General features: G+C 39.7%; 1 protein-coding gene across 1 annotated transcript in view; it reads left to right on the forward strand.

The window, feature by feature from the left end:
- The first annotated feature begins 961 nt into the window (after positions 1–961).
- The window catches only part of IREB2 (iron responsive element binding protein 2), a 51,328-nt gene continuing 31,408 nt past the window's right edge, over positions 962–20,881 (forward strand). The window contains exons 1-3 of the mRNA XM_068991571.1: positions 962–980; positions 2,457–2,546; positions 19,039–19,204. Of these exons, the coding sequence (XP_068847672.1) occupies positions 962–980; positions 2,457–2,546; positions 19,039–19,204 (275 nt within the window). The remainder of the gene's footprint in view (positions 981–2,456; positions 2,547–19,038; positions 19,205–20,881) is intronic.

Here is a 20,881-nt window from a genome sequence, read left to right on the forward strand (position 1 = left end):
AAAAAATAACAGTAAGAATAGGCGTCTGAGATCACAAAAGCTGACGGAAGAATATTTCTCAACAAGGGGAGAGGTTAAGTAAAGATTGAGAAACGTGAGATTAGCAAACGGAGTTGTGGGTAACTTCGACCAGAGGTGTTTCTAGGGGGTGAAAGGCAGATTGGAGAGGGATAAGGAGTGGGAGGAGAACGGCAAGCACAAACAGCTCTTTCTGTAAAGTTGGCTGCCAACGGGAGATAAGACAAGACAAGAACGTAGGGACTTGAGGAGCTGAGGCAGAGGAGGGATGGAGACTTAAGCATGTAAGTGCCGCTAGGAGGAAGTCAGTAGAATGGGAGAGATCGAAGCTACAAGAAAGTAAGGAAAACTCACTCAACAATTAGTTGAGCGCTTCTTACGTGCCTATCAGTCCTACCACCCTCTCCAGAGACCTACAAGCTACACATGTGACAGGTTTAACCTAAAGCTTTATCTTCAGGAGAAAGCGGTTCTCCTTGTTGATTTTCCTAAGAGTTCCAATTCCGACCTTCCTCCTCCTCCACACCCGATACCCTGTAGGAGCCCATACACAGCTGGACCTCACAACAACTGGACACTTGAGGTTACAACTATGTAACAGATCTTTAAGAGGGCAGAGCCAGTGACGCCTAAACCACCGCCTCCCCAGCCTTTTGCCCCAAATCACGCGAACAGAAGCTACTGCGCAAAGAATAGCCTCCCACCTTGCTCCGCCCCCGCTCTTTCTTTGTTTCCACGTCCGAGGATCTCGCGAGAGTTGGGAGGCAAATCCCGCGAGCTGAGAGCTGGGGCCGGCTCTGCGGCTCTCGCGGTGTTTGCGCGAGACTGCTCTTTTCCTTCCTCCCTTGCCGGTCCGCCTGCCTTCCTCCCTCTCTTCCCCGCCCGGCCTCCCCCTCCTTCCCCCGCGGGCCCCCTCCCCGCAGGGATAATATGGTCTCCGGCGATGGACGCCCCAAGTGCAGGTTAGTTTCGGTCCGCCAACTGGATCTGGCAGTGGAGACGCGCGCTACCCGGGCTCCGAGTTCTTTGCTTCTGTCGCCTGGAGTCGCTTGGCCGGCGCGGGGCCCTCCGGGCTTAGGTCCTGCTCCCCAGGGGCCTGCCTGCTGGGCCGCACTCTCTGCGCCTAGGCCGCGAGAGCCCGGCCTCTCAGCCCTCGCCCCTCAGCGTGACCCCGCCGGGGACGTTTGCTCCGCCGCTGGCTTTGACCCTTGGCGGCCTCAGCTTGTTGGCGCCGCTGTTGGCTGCCAGAGCTTCCCGATATTCCTTAGTGGCACTAGGGTCGAGGAAAGGCCCACCATCTTCTTCTCCCCGCCCCCCCCCCCGCCCCCATTTGTAAGAGATGAGGATGGGGGCCAGTGTCTCATCGCTTGGGTCTCACGCAGCTAGTTGTTCATTCCGCTGTCCAGACTCGAGCCCCTCCCTCTCTCTCTGCCTCTAGTAGCGGGGCTGGGGGTGGTCAAGGCCGAGCACTGGTCAGCCGGTTCTCTGACCATTTATTGCAGAGTTGGGTCTCCTCCCCCACCATCCACCTTCCTCGCTTCCCCTTCAGCAGAACAAGAAAAACGTTATGTACTCTCAGAAAGTGGGCTGTGCTTATCGCATCTCATTTCAGACCAAGGTCCTAACAGTGTTGGGGGTCCTGCCCACCCACCGCAGTGAGTCTGCACAAAAGATCTCAAGGTTCTGTAACCTCAAGGATGCCTCTCTGCCACTTCCCCCAAGAACCTTAGAAGCAGGGGCACATTCAAATGAGACCCGTGGGTCCTCGTAGTTAAGCTTCAATTCGTGCATAACCAGAAAGACGGGTCTTTTAGGGAAAATCTGCTATTTTACCCAGATGTTTTGTTGTTCACTTTTACCTATAGGCTTAAGGCCTATTAAAGCCTTATCTGATGATAAGTTGTTTGGTTTGGTTTTGATTTTGTTCATGTTGTTGAATGCTGTGTAAACGTCTATCTTCTGATTATTTTTTAAAAATCAGTTCTAACATATTTGTGGTGTTCTCAAATTGCCCTGTTTGTATTTACGCAATTTTCAGGACATGTCTTCACAAACGTGTCAATACATCATTTAAATCATTCTTATTGTCCCTTTCCAGGTATTCTTTATTATCGCATTTCAGGAGTTAATTATTTTACCAGTTTTTATTTGACAGTCATGGTTTAGAGTTGTACTGTCCAGTAAAGTGGACACTACGCACGTGTGACTATTTAATTAAATAAAATTTGAAAGGATTCCTCCGTCACTGTAACCACATTTTAAGTGGTCAGTGGCTCCATGTATCTAATGACTATCTTATTGAACAGCTCAGATGCAGAACATTTGTGCCATTGGAGAAAATTCTGTTGGACAAATCTGGTTTCTAGGTGTTTTCACTTTAAATAAAGCACTTTGTAGCAGTGCATAATGAAAGGTTTTTTCTTTTTTTTTCTTCCCAGGATATGCCTTTGAGTACCTTATTGAAACATTAAATGACAGTTCACATAAGAAGTTCTTCAATGTTCCTAGACTTGGAGGCACCAAGTATGGTAATGCTGCTTACATTTTCTTGGGTTTATTTAGTTTCTAATAATAAAAATGCATTTGTCAAGCTGAGTTGAAGAAATTTTAAGTTTATTCCCACCATGTCATAGTAGGCACACCTACACGTATCTCTAACATTGGGACAACTTTCATGAGAGGAGGATGCAAGCCCAAACCATAGCTTCTTATTTTCAGATCTTAAGTTAGTTTCGTAATGATGTGTTTTTTTCCCTAAAGAAACTACTAATACATTTTTAAAAACAATAAAAACCTGACTGATGATATTCTAGAGCTATTAAATGTATATTTTAATTTTTCAAGTGAACAGTTCCAACAGTTCTTTATCTACTGTCCTTTTATTAGGAATCATCAATAGGGCCCACTGATTTGAGTTGTTAACCAGGGCATGGTTTGCCCAGGCCTTGTGCACCAGCCCTCTTGGCAGACCTTTGCAGGCTCCTGATCAGGATCAAACCTTTCACTGAAGCCTTGGAAGAGTAAATTTGTCGGAACCCCATAGTATTGGATGAAGCCTTGTCTTTATTAACAACTGAATAACTTTCTCAACCAGGCCACTAAAGGGAAGACCTGTTTGAAAGAGTAATTTAGATTATTCTTTTCTGACTTTTCAGTGAAAAGAGAAATTAAATGCCAAATCTGTTGTAGTTTTGGAAAGTTTTCTTTACCTTGGGATTTTTTGCGTTTGTTTTTTCCCTTCTTGTGTTGGTTAAGAAGATCGCTTTTGATTTTTCTGTAGGTTTTAGTGGGGTAAGTGCTCTAGACTGGCAGTATTTTCTTGTGTATTGTGAGAAGATTTAGACATTTTAAAGTGTATTTTGGAGAAGATGCCTGTCTGAGAACTAGGTTGCCATTTAAAAATAAACATTTCACCAAAATCTTTTACTTTGCATGTTTAGTTGCTGTGATTTGAGAGGTTGATCTTTTCTTAGTGCCATGTGTTGTTCATTCACATTTATTTTATCTTATTTTATCTCTTCACTGATGAGTTTGTATTAATTTTGAAAAGAGAACAGCTAAGTTGATTGTATACAAGAAAGATCTTTGTTTTTTTCCACTGTACTTACCTCAAATATCTGGTCTTCCCTTGTGGTTCAGCTGGTAAAGAATTCACCTGCAATGTGGGAGACCTGGGTTTGATCCCTGGGTTGGGAAGATCCCCTGGAGAAGGGAAACGCTACCCACTCCAGTATTCTGGCCTGGAGAATTCCATGGACTAAAAGAGTCGGACATGACTGAGTGACTTTCACTTACCTCAAATATCTAGTGATTCTGGCCTGGAAATCTCTTAACCCACATTTTATAGCTTAGTAAAGTAAAAGAACATATGTGGGGATGTTTTTTAGTTTTGAGTCTAAGTTCTTTCTATGGATAATTTGTGGAAATGTGCCTACTTGAAGATAGCCTGTATTTCCCAAATGCAGGAAATCAAAACAACTATAAAATGCGTTGAGAGAGTGATCAATAGTGTAAGAGCTATATTATCTCTGGAAAGTAAGCTGTTGTGAGCATCTGTACATAATTGAATTCCAGGGTTTTTATAACCATGATAAATATAATAATAGAATGCCTGTATATATAAATGCCTTTAAAACAGAAATTTGGGTTTTATTTCTCTGGGGTTAAGATATTATTATTTTTTTTAATAGAATGGTTACTATGAGAGGTTTATTGTATAGTTACTGAAATAATTTCTTAATGAGTGTTTAATAGGGAATAAAATTTGGAAGAATTGATTTTGAAAGAAAGGAGAAACTTGAGTAGAAAAACAGAAAAATCCTTGTTGGATTTTTGTGGAGGGACCAAATTGAATGGCCTCCCAGACCTGTGCCTAAGAGACATTGCTTTGGTGATCACCCAGAAAAGGCAATGGCAATGCACTCCGGTACTCTTGCCTGGAAAATCCCATGGATGGAGGAGCCTGGTAGGCTGCAGTCCATGGGGTCGCGAAGAGTTGGACGTGACTGAGTGAGTCCACTTTCACTTTGGTGATCACCATGGTTCCCGACCACTGTCTTCTCTGCTTCCCACGTTCGGATACCTACCAGGCTGAGAATCATGGTTGTAATGAGTAACTTAATGAAGGGAAAACGTTCTGGCTCTCTTATGTGTTGGGGAGAAAAGATAGTCTAGAACACTCTTCTAAGCTCCCTGCTAACTGTATCAGGAATGCCTGCAGCTGCAAGAACCAAAATCCTCCTGTACAGTTACTCTAACAAATAGGGTTTATTTTTCTCACCTAACAAGAAGTCTGGGTGTGGACATCCTGGGACAGTATAGCACCAACATCAGCAGGGACTTAGGCTTTTCCCTTTTTTTCTGTTTGCTTTCATTTTTGGGGTTGCAAATAGTTGTTGTACCTTCAGGCATTATGTACATATTATAAGCAGCTGGAAGGGCAAAACAGGAAGAAAAACCCTCCCCAGGAGCTTGTCTCCTTGGCTAAAATTTTCTCATCTCTCTCAACTTTAAAGCCTGAAAGATTTCGTTTTCTGAAGGGAAAAGTGGTTGGGATCGAGTGGTGAGTGAACTAGCCTAGGCTATCTGACTCACTAACAATGCTTTCCTTTATTAAGTCTGTTCTTAGATGGAATACAACACAAATTATTTGATTTTTGCTTTTTATTGCCATTTTACCTTTTTTGCTTCTCTAGTTTATACTCAATGGATCCTTATGGAAGGGCTTCCCTGGGTGGCTCAGTAGTAAAGAATCTGCCTGCCAGTGCAGGAGATTCAGGTTGGATCCCTGGGTCAGGAGGATCCCCATTAGAAGGAAATGGCAACCCATTGCAGTATGCTTGAGTGGAAAATCCCATTGTCAGAGAAGCCTGGCAGGCTAGTCCTGCCAGGACTAGCAAACGGGGTTGCAAACGAGTTGGACACAACTTGGCGACTAAACAACAATCCTTACATTAGTGGACACGTCATGCATATTGATCACATTTTAAACTTAATCTCACTAGTGGCAAAATGCTGTTTTAACCATCTGGAGCTGTTTACCTGGCACTCAAGTGCACTGACTACAACCTTAGAAATTTTGAGTGATTTTCTTAAGTAGATGTCTGAATTTGAAAATATACCTGTTCCCAGGAAGAGAGAAATCACTGTTGCTTGGAATGGCAGAGGGATTACAGAGGCCAGTTAACACTTGGGGGATTTAGAATGACTGGCAAGTATAATGGAAGACATAAATGAAACTGAGTAAGGAGGAGGGCAGTGAAGACACTGGCCTGGCTCTAGTGAAACATATTTTAGCAAGTGGCTGTTACTGGGCAAGAGGGCTTTCAGGCTGGTATAAAGCCTCAGGCTGCCTTCTTTATCTCATATCTCATTCATCTTTCTTTTTTCCTTCCTAATTGCTTCCTTTTTAACCGTAGTACTGCTCAATCCTGTAGTGGAACTAGGACTTGGTTTTCCAAATCCTACCTTACAATCTCCAAAAGAAAATCTGTATTTAATTTTTTAGGAGTTTTTATTGATTGTAAGAAGTTAGGTTGGGATTGCAAATCACAGACTGAAACATAAGCAGTGTAGAGACAGTTTCATTTTTATGTGCATATACAAATGTGCTACTTTAACAAAAATACAGTGTATATTGTTTTGTAACCTTTTTAAATTTAATATATCATGAACATCTTTCTCTGTCATTGAATACAAGTATCCCTTGCTCTGAATCTGTGTGGTTTATGAACCAGGGAGTGTGAGTTGTGAGTAGAAAGGGTTATATACACTTTTCTACAGCTTCTCAGGGCTGCACAGTATTGCCTATATGAAAGCCTCATGGTTTAGTTACCAGATCTTTGAATATTGAAGTTGTTGCCATCTTTTCTCTATTTATAAACAAAGCTATGTGTGAGGTAGTTAAGTTTTGATGCCAGCTCATTATATAGCGTTATTGGATTGACATTATTGTTTCCTCCATCCCCATCAAGTACTTTCTTTTTCACTTTTACTGTAAATGTACTGTCTCTTCCAGTCTTTGCCTTTCAGTCAGTATAAGGAACAAAAACTCACTTAACTCAGAATAAATCTTTCTTCACTTGAGCTAGTGGATGTCTGTTCTCTGCTACCAAAAGCACCCAATATAGAACAGAAACTATCTACAAAAGCACAGTTAAAACCAACAGACCACTGGACAAGATGTGAAAGCATTCAAGAAAGAGGATGCTGTAAGCAGTTTCCAGACATCCAGTGGCAAAGGGAGGAAGCTCAGTCAGGCCTCCCGGGAACTAGAATTTCTCAGCTCGAGGCTGCTCCTTCTGTCCGGTGGAGACTGCCTGTTCTCTCTACGCTTGTTGCTTTGTGAGTGTCTGCTCCCCAGTCTTCTCTCTCTGTAGCCCACTTTGCTTACTGGTATTGTGTAATAGCCAGTATTGCCGCTGCCAGCCCTCTCTGTGTTATGCTGGGCTTACCAGCCCGCTACGACTATATCTCTAGATGACTCTTTCACCTATTGTTTTAACCTAACAGTTAACCTATAGCGTGACTGGGCAAATCAGACATCTGTTGCTGGTCAGTTATCTTACTGACAGAAGCACAAGTCCTTGTTTTCTAATCTTGTCTCTTCCATGGACTCTGGAAAGGGCAATAAGTTGGGTAAGCAATGAAATAGTTTGCTTATAATGTTTATACACAAGGCGTAACTTTCTAAGGATTACCTTTACCTAATGTGATTCTGTTCCATCTCTAACCATGCATTCACCAACCTTCCACATTTTGTCCAGGGGTCTGTTGGTTTTAACTGTGCTTTTGTAGATAGTTTCTGTTCTAGATTGGGTCCTTTTGGTAGCAGAGAACAGACACCCACTAGCTCAAGTGAAGAAAGATTTATTCTGATATTACAGAGCTCCCAGGCAATGAAAGGTGGCTGTATCTCAAGAAAATGGGCAGTGGGCCTGGAATTAAGAGAGCTCTTTAATTTTCCTCTTGGTGCTTCAGGTTCCTGACCCCTCTCCACTCCTCTGCTCGCTCTACTTCACTGCAGACAAGCTGCCTCTGCTTGCTACATTTATACACGGCCACAGATGGCACCTCTGTCTAGCTTAGTGCTTAACAACTTTCTGGTTCAGTCTGTCCTGACTGCAAATTCCTGAGAGAGGAATCTAATTGTCCTAGTGTGTTTTTTCCACTAGGCCATTGGTCACTGACCTGCCAAGGGGTTGGCTCTTGCTTCAGTGCTATAGCCAGGGAGGTAATGGGACACTGAGCACTCTCCATTCCATGGCTGGCAGTTTGGACAGGCACCATGAAGTCCGCCTTCGCTGTTAGCAGATGGTGCAAGATCACGTGCTTGCCAGGAGCAGATGAGAAGAGTGAGTTCGCTTGTACCTTTGTCAATAATAGCTACTGTTTGTCTGGTTTTCTCTACCTTTGTCAGTGAGTGCCAAGAAAAAATCTTCAAGAAGCAGGAATCTGTTTTCTCTTTCCGCCTTCTTAGGTGCTCCATAGCAAAATTAAAACAACCGCAAAGGTCAGAGTTGTTTATTGGAAATCAATCCCATCCAGCCTGGTACTGGTTAGAGAGAGAGAAACAATACCTTGACTATTGAGACATGGGGGTGAGTTAATCTTGTTGCAAAATCACTGTTGTTGAATCACCTCTTAGACTTGGGGTTACAGGGGCTTCTAAAACAGTTTCTTAATCGTTTCTCCAGACTCCTGACCTTGAACAGGGATTTTAGGTTTACCCTAAAGCTACTCAAGCAGGTTCTTAACCAGTCCCCTTGCTCTCTTAGTCTGGACTCCAAAGATACCCTCCATGAGGCTTTAGGCAGGCCTAGAGTGTTTGAGTTGGAGAAGGCAATGGCACCCAACTCCAGTACTCTTGCCTGGAAAATCCCATGAACTGAGGAGCCTGGTAGGCTGCAGTCCATGGGGTTACGAAGAGTTGGACACAACTGAGCAACTTCACTTTGACTTTTCACTTTCATGCATTGGAGAAGGAAATGGCAACCCACTCCAGTGTTCTTGCCTGGAGAATCCCAGGGACGGGGGAGCCTGGTGGGCTGCCGTCTATGGGGTCGCACAGAGTTGGACACGAAGCGACTTAGCAGCAGCAGCAGGAGCAGCAGAGTGTTTGAGTAATTTCCCCTTGCTTCAGTCTTCAGTATATTACTCTTTAATATTTAGTTTACCTAAAGCCTATTGTTAATACTGGTATCTTCTATGGGTAATTTCTCCATCTCCTGTTTAAACCTGGAATGATCACTTTTGAGAAATAACAAAACCCTTTTACATTATCTGTCTTCACCACATTGCTTTGTGGTTGGCAGGGAAGATAGTTTTATGCAGATAAAGAAAATTAGACTAAAAATCTGAATAAATTACCTAAGATCACATATATTCTAAGTGAGAAGATTTAGTCTTAGACTTGTATCTTCTGATTTCAGACCAGTGTCCACCCGCCTTAATACCATTCTGTTTCCCAATTTAATGGCATTAATAAAGTGCTAGTTAGTGTTTATTATTTACTATATTCACTCTGAGATAAGTTCTGTTATTATCCATTTGGCCAAGGTATCACTGCTAAGTATTACGTAATAAGTGGTGGAGAAAAAATTTGAACAGAGACCTGTGAATCCAAAGCCTGTTTGTGTAAAACTGCTGTCCTGGGGGTTGTATGCTCACATGCTTGTGCTTATAGGACTGTAGAGGCACCATATAGAAGCCAAGTGGCTCTGGCTGTAATTGTGTTAAACTGGAGAGCAGATGCCCTATATAAAGGAGTAACTGCTACTCAGTTCCAGCAAAAATGTGAGATTGGAGTTATAAAATTTTCTCTTTATCTTAAGGAGCCTGAAGTTATGGTTTTCCTGTAAAAAAAAATCTCTAATATTTCAGTGTTGGCAGTTAAACTTTAAAATGTTAAAACTCTGTAAAACAAAACGTATCTGTAAGCCAGTTTCTGAGCCCGGCACTGAGAAATGCATTACATTGCCTAATCTTGGTAGCAGCCACTTAACCTTGAGTGGTAAGATCTGCAGTCCTGGAGACGCTTTTCGTCAGCTGCCTTCCATGTAAAACAGCAGGCCTCAGCATCTTTTTTTAAAGGCTGAACCACCTCTTAGATCTTCTACTGAGTAATTGATCAAAAGGATATCTATTGTTATCAGTTCATTTCAGAAGTATGATAACCCACATTATTGTACTTTTTCAGTTTAAGTCACAAGCTTGTTCTGGTTCCCCAGTGTCTTTTTGATTACCTGTCCTTAAAGGATTAGCTTTCCAGATTGATAGGATTCTAGAAATTCCTGGTTAGAAGAGGTGGCATTAATCAAGCCCAGTTTTCTGCTTGGTGCATGTATCTCTCAACAACCCTGTTTAATTCATTCCATTAACATGGAGTACTAACATGTTCCTGGAGAGTGAAAGATGGATAAGATGGTATCTTTGTGCTTAAGAAAGCACACAGTTTAGTAATGGAAAGGGAAATTTAATATAAATAATTATTAACTGTGATACAAGAGTAACTGTAAGATGTAAGGAAATGCTGTATTATATGTTACTGTAAGGCTGACAGAATACCCAAGGAACAACGGATTGGAAGGGAGTCAGATCACTGGAGAAGTTGTGGTTTAACTCATTAGATAGCAGAGATGTTTGCTGGTTTGGTCAGGCTGGAGCTGGTCTGGAGTTGCTGTACAAGCAGTAGGCCATCCTCGAGTTCAGGCAGGGGACTGGGCAAACCGCATCTGGTGGTGTGGTTGTGTACGGAGACAACAGGTACTGGAGAGGGCAAGAGTCCTTCAGGGTCATGGGACATATGGGGGCTTGCAGAAGCAGCAGCTGCTCATTGTGTGACCCTCCAGGGAGCTTTCAGGGAAAGTGCAGGCAGTGGCAGGGCAAAGGCTGTTCTGTGTGGAGTTTCTTAATCCAGGTACTGGCACAGGCAGGAGTCTTTCAGAGTGCATAGCTGCCTGGGGGCTCTCAGTGCCCATGTTAAAGGGGGGCTGTGGTGATACTAATAAAGGTGCATGTCTGCATTTTTTATAAACTGTATAATAAAATGTGTCTGCATTTGAAAGATCTATATAACTCAGTGAAACTTTATTTCTCAAAGATCTTCATTGCACACAGTGAGTAGACATTGATGGGACTAGATCAGAAACAGATAGGCTTACTTTATTCATTTTTGAAAAAATGTCGGCCAGATATCCATGTTTGAATAACCAGAGTTTGTCAGTTGTTGTTTCAAGTAAAAATAGTATTCTTTGGGAAAACTGGCTAATTTAGCTTGTAATTCAGTCACACAAGTGTTTTTCCCTCAAGCAACTATTGTACTTCGGTTTTGAGCAGAAATGCTTTTATATACTTCATTGTTGTCACACAGAACATTGAGACTTGACCTCAGTGATTGAGATTTAATACAATTAATACTTTTTCTGCTTCATCAAAGACATTCTTAAGCAAACCTGGTATTTTGTATGAAAGTGAACAGTACAGTGAGTACAAGTACAGTTGGGTGCCATTGCTCTGAGTCCTGCTAAGGCACCAGTAGTTTTATCCACCATTGTTTTTGAACCTTCAGTACATTTGTCAAAATTGTGGAAAAAGCAGATAATTTAGGGATGATGCCTAGATGCTTTGGCATAAGCATGTGGGTGGATGGTGGTGCTGTTTACTGAGCTGTGGAACACAGGAGATGATAGTGATATGGGACAGGGCAGAGGGAAGATCACTGAGTTCAGTTTAGGTACTAGTGAGCTTGGGCACATAGCAGTATTCAAGTAAAGATGTTTGTGAGGCAGCTAGCTGCATGGTTCTGGAGCTCAGGAGACAGACCTGGACTGCAGGAGAATATTTTATTATTACTGTGGAGATAGTATGTTGAAGCCACAGGATCAATTGAAGCTCCTAAGAGAAGACAGTATGGAGTGAGAAAAAAAGTAAGCCTAGATATGAACTCTGAAGAACTACATTTGAAGATCAGGTAAAGGAAAGATTGAAGGCAAAAGGAGAAGGGGGCGTCAGAGGATGAGCCGGTTAGGTAGCATCACTGACTCAGTGGACATGAATTTGAGCATATTCCGAGAGATAGTAGACAGAGGAGCCTTGGCATGGGGTCCATGGGGTCGCAAAGAGCTGGACATGACTTAGTGACTTAACAACAACAAAGGAGTAGAGGTCGGCCAGGAAACCAAAACAGGGCTGCCAGAAAATGTTAAGAACTGTAAGGGAGCGAACAGTTTGCTCTCCTTGCAAGTTAAACTGACAGTCTCATAAATGCTGGCAGAAGACAAAACTGTTGGATCAGAGACAACGGGATAGTTTATCACCCATAGCAAAGCAGTGTGCTTGGTACCAGCATTTGTTGAAGAGGGTCAGGTAAAACCTGCACACGAGGTTGTGTTAAAGAAGAAGAAATCTGACTTAGGGAACCCAGATCTTTTACAGTGGACGGTAGCATGCCTGCCGTTTGCTCCAGTAAGTGACACTATCTTTATCTCCCAAGGCTAGTCATTATATTAACATCTTTTTAAAAACAGTCTGGAACAAAGCCAATCATTGCTTCTGCTTGCAAGTGGTGCAGAAATGTGAGCTAGGAGACATGGAGAATGGTATTGTGAAAGTCAGTAGAAAAAGAATGTTTCAAGGAGGAGGAAATTGTTAGCTTCGTTGAATATTATAGAGAGGATATTGGAATTCTAGTTAGAACTCTTTCATTGATATTTTGAGAAATCAGATTGGTCTGGGCTGAAGTATAGAAGTATAAGATGAAATGTGTAGGAAAGTGGACATTGGGAATATGAGGGACTCAAAAAACTTGGTTAAGAGTGAAGAAAGAAGTACTTGGAAACTGTGTATGTGTACTTGTGTACACAAGTTTGTATGAAACTGGAGCTAGGAACTTTAAATGCTGATGGGAAAAATCCAGTTGAAGGATAGAAAAGGAGAAGAAAGGTGAGAAAATTGTTAGACTCATCTCAAATGAGTCCTAACGTGTAACTGGGAATTGCATACAGAGCTCCTGTAGAAAGTTGGCATTTAGTAGGAGGAGGTCCATAGCTGCCTTCTTAATTGGGAAAGGGATAAATCCAGAGGTATCTAGGCTTATGTGTAAAGTAGGAAAAAGCCGAGGTAGCTACTCTCTGCTGTTAGGGCTCTGGAGTACCCACCTATAGATATACTTTAAGGATTAAATGAGGTAATGTATATAAAACATCTTGATACATACTCCATAGTAGATTTTAAATGAATAACTATAGATGTTACTGTCTAAAAAGTTGAAGAAGAAAAAATTGTATTGGTTTTCTGTTACTGCATAATACATTGTAAACCAAAAGGCTTTGTGGTTAAAACATTAAGTAAACATCCCACAGTTTCTGTGGGTCAGGAATTCAAAAATGGCTTAGTTGAATAGTCCTGGCTCAGCATCTCTCATGAGGTTACAGCTAGGTGTTAGTTGGGGCAGTAGTTATCTAAAGGCCTGATGGGCTAGAGGATCTGCTTTTAATGCGGCCCATTCACATGACTGGCAAGTCAGGCTTGCTCTTGGCACAGAGGCCTGTTTTATTCCACATGAACCTCTCCTCAGTGCTGCTTGATTGTCCTTTTAACAGACTGTCAGTTTCTCACAGAGTGAGCCCTCTGAGAGAAGAAGGCTGATGCTGAAATACTTGTAACCTAGCATTAGAGGTCATGCGCTGTCATGAACCTAGCGGTTATCATATATACTAAGGGAGGTGAGTCAGACAGAGAAAGACAAATACAGTATGTTATGGCTTATATATGAAATCTAAAAGAATGATACAAATGAACTTATTTACAAAACAAAAATAGACTCACGGACATAGAAAACAAACTTATGGTTACCAGTGGGGAGGGGGACGGGGGAGGGATAAATTAGGAGGTTAGTATTAGCAGATATATACTGCTATTTGTAAATTAGATAAACAACAGGGACCTACTGTATAGCATAGGTAACTAGATTCAGTATTTTACAATAAACCATAATGATGTGTGTATGTATCTGAGTCATTTTGCTGTGTACCAGAAACTAACTCAACATTGTAAATCAACTGTTCTTCAATTCAACAAAAAAAGAAAAACCCACTGTCATCTCTGCCGTACTCTTGGTAACACAAACAGCTGATTTTCAGTGTAGGTTCTATGAGAGCATGAATGCTGAGAGGTGAAAATTACTGGTGTCATCTTGGAGTCTGGTGACCGCAGAGAGAGATAAGAAATAAATTGTTTTGTTTGTAGGAGAAGGTGTTTGTTTGCGTCTTTCCTTGCTGTGGGCAGATCATGACAGATCTGCAAGTTAGTACTCCTTAATGACAAAATGTCCACTCTTAGCACACTCTTTATTTGATAATTGCTTTTTAATTTAATACTAGTTTTCAAATGGTAGCATTAAACAATAAGACCACTGAAACTATAACCAAAAGAGTAGCTCTGCCCCAAATTTTTATTCTGTAGAGAATACTATTTAATTCTTTTGGTCATTTCTTTTAATAATTTCCTCCATATTATTAAATATCCTTGCTTATACAGCTGTTTCTTGATCTTTCAGTTTTAGACTTTGCTGACTTTTTACTGTGGAAAATGAGAATTTGGCTCTTTTCTTCTGCATATATACCATGTACTTCTTCCTATTATAGATATAATTTTGGTTAAAACAATATTCAGTCAGTTCAGTTCAATCGCTCAGTCGTGTCCGACTGTTTGCGACCCCATGAATCGCAGCATGCCAGGTCTCCCTGTCCATCACCAACTCCTGGAGTTCACTCAGACTCACGTCCATTGAGTCAGTGATGCCATCTAGCCATCTCATCCTCTGTCGTCCCCTTCTCCTCCTGACCCCAGTCCCTCCCAGCATCAGAGTCTTTTCCAATGAGTCAACTCTTTGCAAGAGATGGCCAAAGTATTGGAGTTTCAGCTTCAGCATCAGTCCTTCCAATGAACACCCAGGGCTGATCTCCTTTAGGATGGACTGGTTGGATCCCCTGCAGTCCAAGGGACTCTCAAGAGTCTTCTCCAACACCACAGTTCAAAAGCATCAATTCTTCAGCGCTCAGCCTTCTTCACAGTCCAGCTCTCACATCCATACATGACCACGGGAAAAACCATAGCCTTGACTAGACAGACCTTTGTTGGCAAAGTAATGTCTCTGCTTTTGAATATGCTATCTAGGTTGATCATAACTTTCCTTCCAAGGAGTAAGCGTCTTTTAATTTCATGGCTGCAGTCACCATCTGCAGTGACTTTGGTACTTATAACTATAAGTATTCTCAACCAGTCCATGTAGTAAATTATGATTGCATCTCATTTCTCCTACAACATTGTATATTTTTTTCTGTAATTAATGATTGTCCTTTTTTGTTTGCTTAGTTTTCTGTGTCCTTATCAATAATTCATCTCCATGCTTTCCAGAAGAACTAAACTCCTGGTATAACCAAGTAATCTATCAGTGAATTTTTTTCCCTATCTCTTGGCAGCATACCATCTGGACTTCATTTTCTGCTGCATTTGAGGCTGACCACACTGTGGCTTACTTACAGTGCTGCCCTAGAAGAGTCTCTGCTCTTTCCTATGTTAGACTGTTTCCTAAATTTCATGATTTTTTATTCTCCACTTCCTTATTTTATAGACCATATCCTGATAGCTTCCTACAGAAGGGTGCCTGAGAAGTATGTTTTTGAGACCTTGACTAAATTTTTTTTTTTTTTTTCATTTCTCACTGCTTGGCTTTTTTCTTTTTTAAAACTTTTTATTTTGTATTGGAGTATGTATAGCTGATTAACAATGTTGTGATAGTTTCAGGTGGACAGCAAAGGGACTCAGCTATACATGGACATGTATCCATTCTCCCCCAAATTCCCCTCCCATCCAGGCTGCCACATAACATTGAGCAGAGTTTTCTGTGCTGTACAGAGACCTTGGCTAATTAATTGATAGTTCACCTATTTACAGATTTCTAGGTGGAAAGTTATTTTCATCTGGAACTTTGAAGGGATTTTGCCTTCTGGTTTTCCACATGCCTCTTTCATTGTAGGCTGCCCTGATTCCTCGTCTTTTGTTTCTGATCGCCTTTTCCTTTTGTGGGCATTTAGTTCCGGCTTTCTCTGTTTTGCTCAGTCTGTTACCAGTCAATTAAGGACTATCTTCCAAAATTTTGTTAGCTTTGCTTCTGTTTCTTTGTCCTTGTGGGTTTATAACTTTCTTTACTGTTAACCCTAGTGGATTTCAGGAGAGAGTGGAGATAATTACTGGTGTTTATTTTACCGTTATTTTGCTAGTAATCTGACAAAATGCTTTTTATGAAGATACTTGAAACAAAAAATATTCCTGAGGAGATTATTTTTCCAGAATAATTAACCAAAGTTAATTTTATGTATTGGCTTCTGTGATAATATTTTACTCCTTGTTATTTCCAAATGTTCTGTCGTAAAATGTCCCCTCTGTAATTCCTCTTGGTTTGGGGGGGGCTTCGTTATTTTTGATTGAGGAAAAATGGAAATGAATATTTGTTAAGTACTTACTATTTGTCATATGTTTGTTTGAGGATTTTACCTGTACTAGATAGATGATGAAGTAAGGTATTCTTCACATCTGCTATGTAGCTGGCATCCCCATTTTAAATGAGAAAATGCATCAATTTGAGTCACTTTCCAAAAGTCATACCTATTGCAGATGGCAAAGAGTGGTTTTGAATTTAGTATTTCTGATTATGTAGTCCTTTATCCTCTTTACTTACAACTTTATTATGCTTTAATGTATTTGTGTTAAAATTTTCAAGCATAAAAGTAGGGAGAAAATAGCATAATAACTCAGCATGTGTTTGTCAGTCAGTTGTCAACATTTGTCAATCTTTTGTTTCAAATATTCCACCTTTTTAAAAATCTGTAAATGTACTTCAGTATATATCTCTGATGTACAAAACGACTTGTAACCAACAAAATTAACAGTAATTCTTTATTATGCTCTAAAACCCAGTCCGTATTCACATTTCTCTGGTTTAATGTGAATTCCCTGGTTTAGATATATTCTTATATAAATGTATAAATATATTCTTATATATTTATATAAGAAATATATAAATGTTGGTTTATTCACAGAGTATCCAAATAGGGTCCACACATAGCACTTGGTCTTTGTGTTTCTTAAATCTCTTTTAATCAAAATATTCATCCTCTCTCCTTTTTCCATGCCATTTTTATGTTGAAAAAAACCAGGTTCTTTGTTCTGTAGAATGTACTACATTGTAGATTTGATTGCTTCTTCTGGTTTCATTTTGTTGTTGTACTATTATCTCCCATGTTTCTTGGTAACTGGATGTTTGATTAGATTCAGGTTTATTTATGTTTGTGTTATTTTTGCAAAGAATATTTCATAGTTGGGGGCTTGTATTTCTTGTTAAATCAAGAGGCATTTAACATCTATAATGTCCTACTTTTGGTGATGCTGAGTTGGGCATAGTTGTTCTCAGCTTGATCTATCCATTATAAGTTCCCCATTCATATATTACTTGATGATCTTATCATCCACTTATGATCCTTGTATAGATCTATTATTTCGTTAGATGCTTCACATTGGTGATTTTTCTAATTATATCACTGCCCTTCTACATTTATTAGCTGTAATTCTTCTATTACAAGAAACTTTCTCTTCTTAACTATTTTGTTACTTGAAATCAGGAAAAATGGGAATGACAGTTTATTTTCCCCTCTTTGTCAGTTTTCAGAGTATGCTCTGTAGCAAAAGAGTCATTATGAACTAAGGGCTATTTATATATTTGATATATTTTAATGTATTACAGTCATTACTCATTTTATTGCTCAGATTGACCCATTAGTGTCCCTATTAGTTTTTGATAACTTCTTTGGTTTCTGATACCAAATGTTCCAGGCTCATTTTGTGCATGTCCTTTCCCAAATATGGAACCAATCATTTCTGCAAGGAACTCTTGTTTTTTTTTGTTTTTTTTTTTAATGGGAAATAATATTTAGAAACAGCAGGCTGAGTTGCTAGCGGTTCATTACTATTGGATTGTCATCGTTTAGGCATTTTCATTGATCAGAGGTAAGCAATACATGTTCTTTTTAAAGAAAAAATCATGAATTTGTACTGATAATACAATTAAAATGTAAGGTTTTTTCTTTTTTTTTTAAACTTAGCTACTCTGATTTTACACTTGTGTCATTACTCTCAGATCTTGGTTCCCAACCATAGTAACAATGGTAAAAAGAAAGTAACTTTTTACTTTCTTCTCATATATATGAGAATTTCAAAATTGCAGATATCAATACTAATGACTGAATATAATTTTTTATTTGTGGATCTTTCTGCCCCTAATATATGTCCCGCTAGGTAGATGCAACCAAAATACTGTGTGGAATACATACTGAGTTTTTTTAGTTTATCTTTTCATTGTTCTTTCTGGGAGGGGTGTACATTATTACATTTTTAATATATAATATTTTAAGTTATATATAATACACTTAAATTATATAGTTTTTAATTTTATATTTAACACAATCATATTCTTACACTTGCTTTTTTACTCTTACTGTAAAGATATATGTTATAACATGGTTTTGCATTAATTTTCGCTTAATGATATAGTCTGGAGATCACTTCTTAGCATTTAGAGATTATCATTCCTTTAAATAGCTGCATAGTAATCTATTGTGTGGGTTACCGTGGCTTAGCATAATTCCTTAATTTCGTACTGATTCAGTCTTTCAGTACTAAGGAAATACTTTCAAGTGGCAAAATCTGTTGTGAGAATTTAATTCTCTCAAGTATTCTTAAACTAGTAATAAGAGTTAAATGACAATTTTCATGAAATTAACTTTGCTCACCTAAGCACCCTGATTTATTTTTAAACCTTAACTATTTTTGATAAAGATTCTTTTAAATTTATTACAAACTATTTAACCATTTATTAACATAATATAAATGTTTTCATTATTGTATTTATTCTAATTATCTGTGCTTTTCAGTTTTTCTGTGTCTTTCCTGAATTAAGTATTTGTCAATCTTATATGCCCAAGTTAGTGCAGCTCTTGTATAAAGGTTTTCTTTAAATAATTAATTTTTCAGTTATTTTATTAAAGTATAGGTGAAGGCTTTATCTCTGCATTTTCAGGGCCTCAGCTTACATATAGGAAAGTCAAATTTATAGAAAGCCTCATATTAACAAGAATGGTGTTTCACTTCCTGTTTACTGGATTAAAACCTTTTTTAATATTGAAATATAGTTGATTTCCAGTATTTTGTTGGTTTCAGGTATACACAGAGTGATTCAGTTATATATATGTTTCAGATTATATTCCATTGTAGTTTATTATATGATATTGAATATAATTCCCTGTACTCTACAACAAATCCTTATTTCTTATTGACTAAAATTTTTTAAATTGAGAAACAATACCTCTGTGTCTTTACCTGACACAGATGTATTGCTATTATAATTTTTACAGTATGTAGTAAAGATTATTCCCTTATTAATAGTAATATTTTCTCTTGAATCAGATGTTCTGCCTTACTCAATACGGGTCCTCTTGGAAGCTGCTGTGCGAAATTGTGATGGCTTTTTAATGAAAAAGGAAGATGTTATGAACATTTTAGACTGGAAAACCAAACAGAGCAATGTTGAAGTGCCCTTTTTCCCTGCCCGTGTTCTTCTTCAAGATTTTACGTGAGTAGTAGGTTTATTTTTCATGATGAATTTTCAGAGCGCTTTCTTTCTAGAATCATACTCCCAGATGTCTCTTAATTGTGAAGATTCATTTATAAATTTTAAAATTTCCCTTCTCTAAACTAAAGCTTCAGCAATATGTGAACCATGAACTTCCAGATGTTCAAGCTGGTCTTAAAAAAGGCAGAGGAATCAAATTGCCACCATCTGCTAGATCATGGAAAAAGCAAGAGAGTTCCAGAAAAACGTCTATTTCTGCTTTATTGACTATGCCAAAGCCTTTGACTGTGTGGATCACAATACACTATGGAAAATTCTGAAAGAGATGGGAATACCAGACCACCTGACCTGCCTCTTGAGAAACCTATATGCAGGTCAGGAAGCAACAGTTAGAACTGGACATGGAACAACAGACTGGTTCCAAATAGGAAAAGGAGTACATCAAGGCTGTATATTGTCACCCTGCTTATTTAACTTCTATACAGAGTACATCATGAGAAATGCTGGGCTGGAAGAAGCACAAGCTGGAATCAAGATTTCTGGGAGAAATGTCAATAACCTCAGATATGCAGATGACACCACCCTTATGGCAGAAAGTGAAGAGGAACTAAAAAACCTGATGAAAGTGAAAGAGGAGAGTGGAAAAGTTGGCTTAAAGCTCAACATTCAGAAAACTTAAGATCAGAGCATCTGGTCCCATCACTTCGTGGGAAATAGATGGGGAAACAGTGTTAGACTTTATTTTTGGGGGCTCCAAAATCACTGCAGATGGTGATTGCAGCCATGAAATTAAAAGACACTTACTCCTTGGAAGGAAAGTTATGATCAACCTAGATAGCATATTAAAAAGCAGAGACATTACTTTGCCAACAAAGGTCTGTCTAGTCAAGGCTATGGTTTTTCCAGTGGTCATGTATGGATGTGAGAGTTGGACTGTGAAGAAAGCTGAGCGCCGAAGAATTGATGCTTTTGAACTGTGGTGTTGGAGAAGACTCTTGAGAGTCCCTTGGACTGCAAGGAGATCCAACCAGTCCATCCTAAAGGAGATTAGCCCTGGGTGTTCATTGGAAGGACTGATGCTAAAACTGAAACTCCAGTACTTTGGCCACCTCATGCTAAGAGTTGACTCATTGGAAAAGACCCTGATGCTGGGAGGGATTGGTGGCAGGAGGAGAAGGGGACAACAGAGGATGAGATGGCTGGATGGCATCACCGACTCAATGGACATGAGTTTGAGTGAACTCCGGGAGTTGGTGATGGACAGGGAGGCCTGGCGTGTTGCGATTCACGGGGTCACAAAGAGTTGGAGACGACTGAGACACTGAACTGAACTGAAACTAAAGCAATTGTGTCTCACTTGTGAAGTCAGAGCAGGAGAAATATTGTATGACATCCCTTATAAGTGGAATCTAAGAAGAAATGATACAAATGAACTTAGAAGCAGACTCAAGAAACTTAGAGAACAAACTTACTGTTGCTGAGGGGAAGAGATAGTGAGTTTGGGATAGACATATGCACACTGTGTGTTTGAAATGGATAATCAGTAAGGACCTACTGTATAGCACATGGAACTCTGTCCAATGTTATGTGTAACCTGGATGAGGGAAGTTTGGGGGAATGGATATATATACACACACACACATGCATATATATCCCTTCACTGTTATATATCTGGAT

The sequence above is a fragment of the Capricornis sumatraensis genome, chromosome 19 (genome assembly GCF_032405125.1).
Source record: "Capricornis sumatraensis isolate serow.1 chromosome 19, serow.2, whole genome shotgun sequence".
Taxonomy (NCBI): domain Eukaryota; kingdom Metazoa; phylum Chordata; class Mammalia; order Artiodactyla; family Bovidae; genus Capricornis; species Capricornis sumatraensis.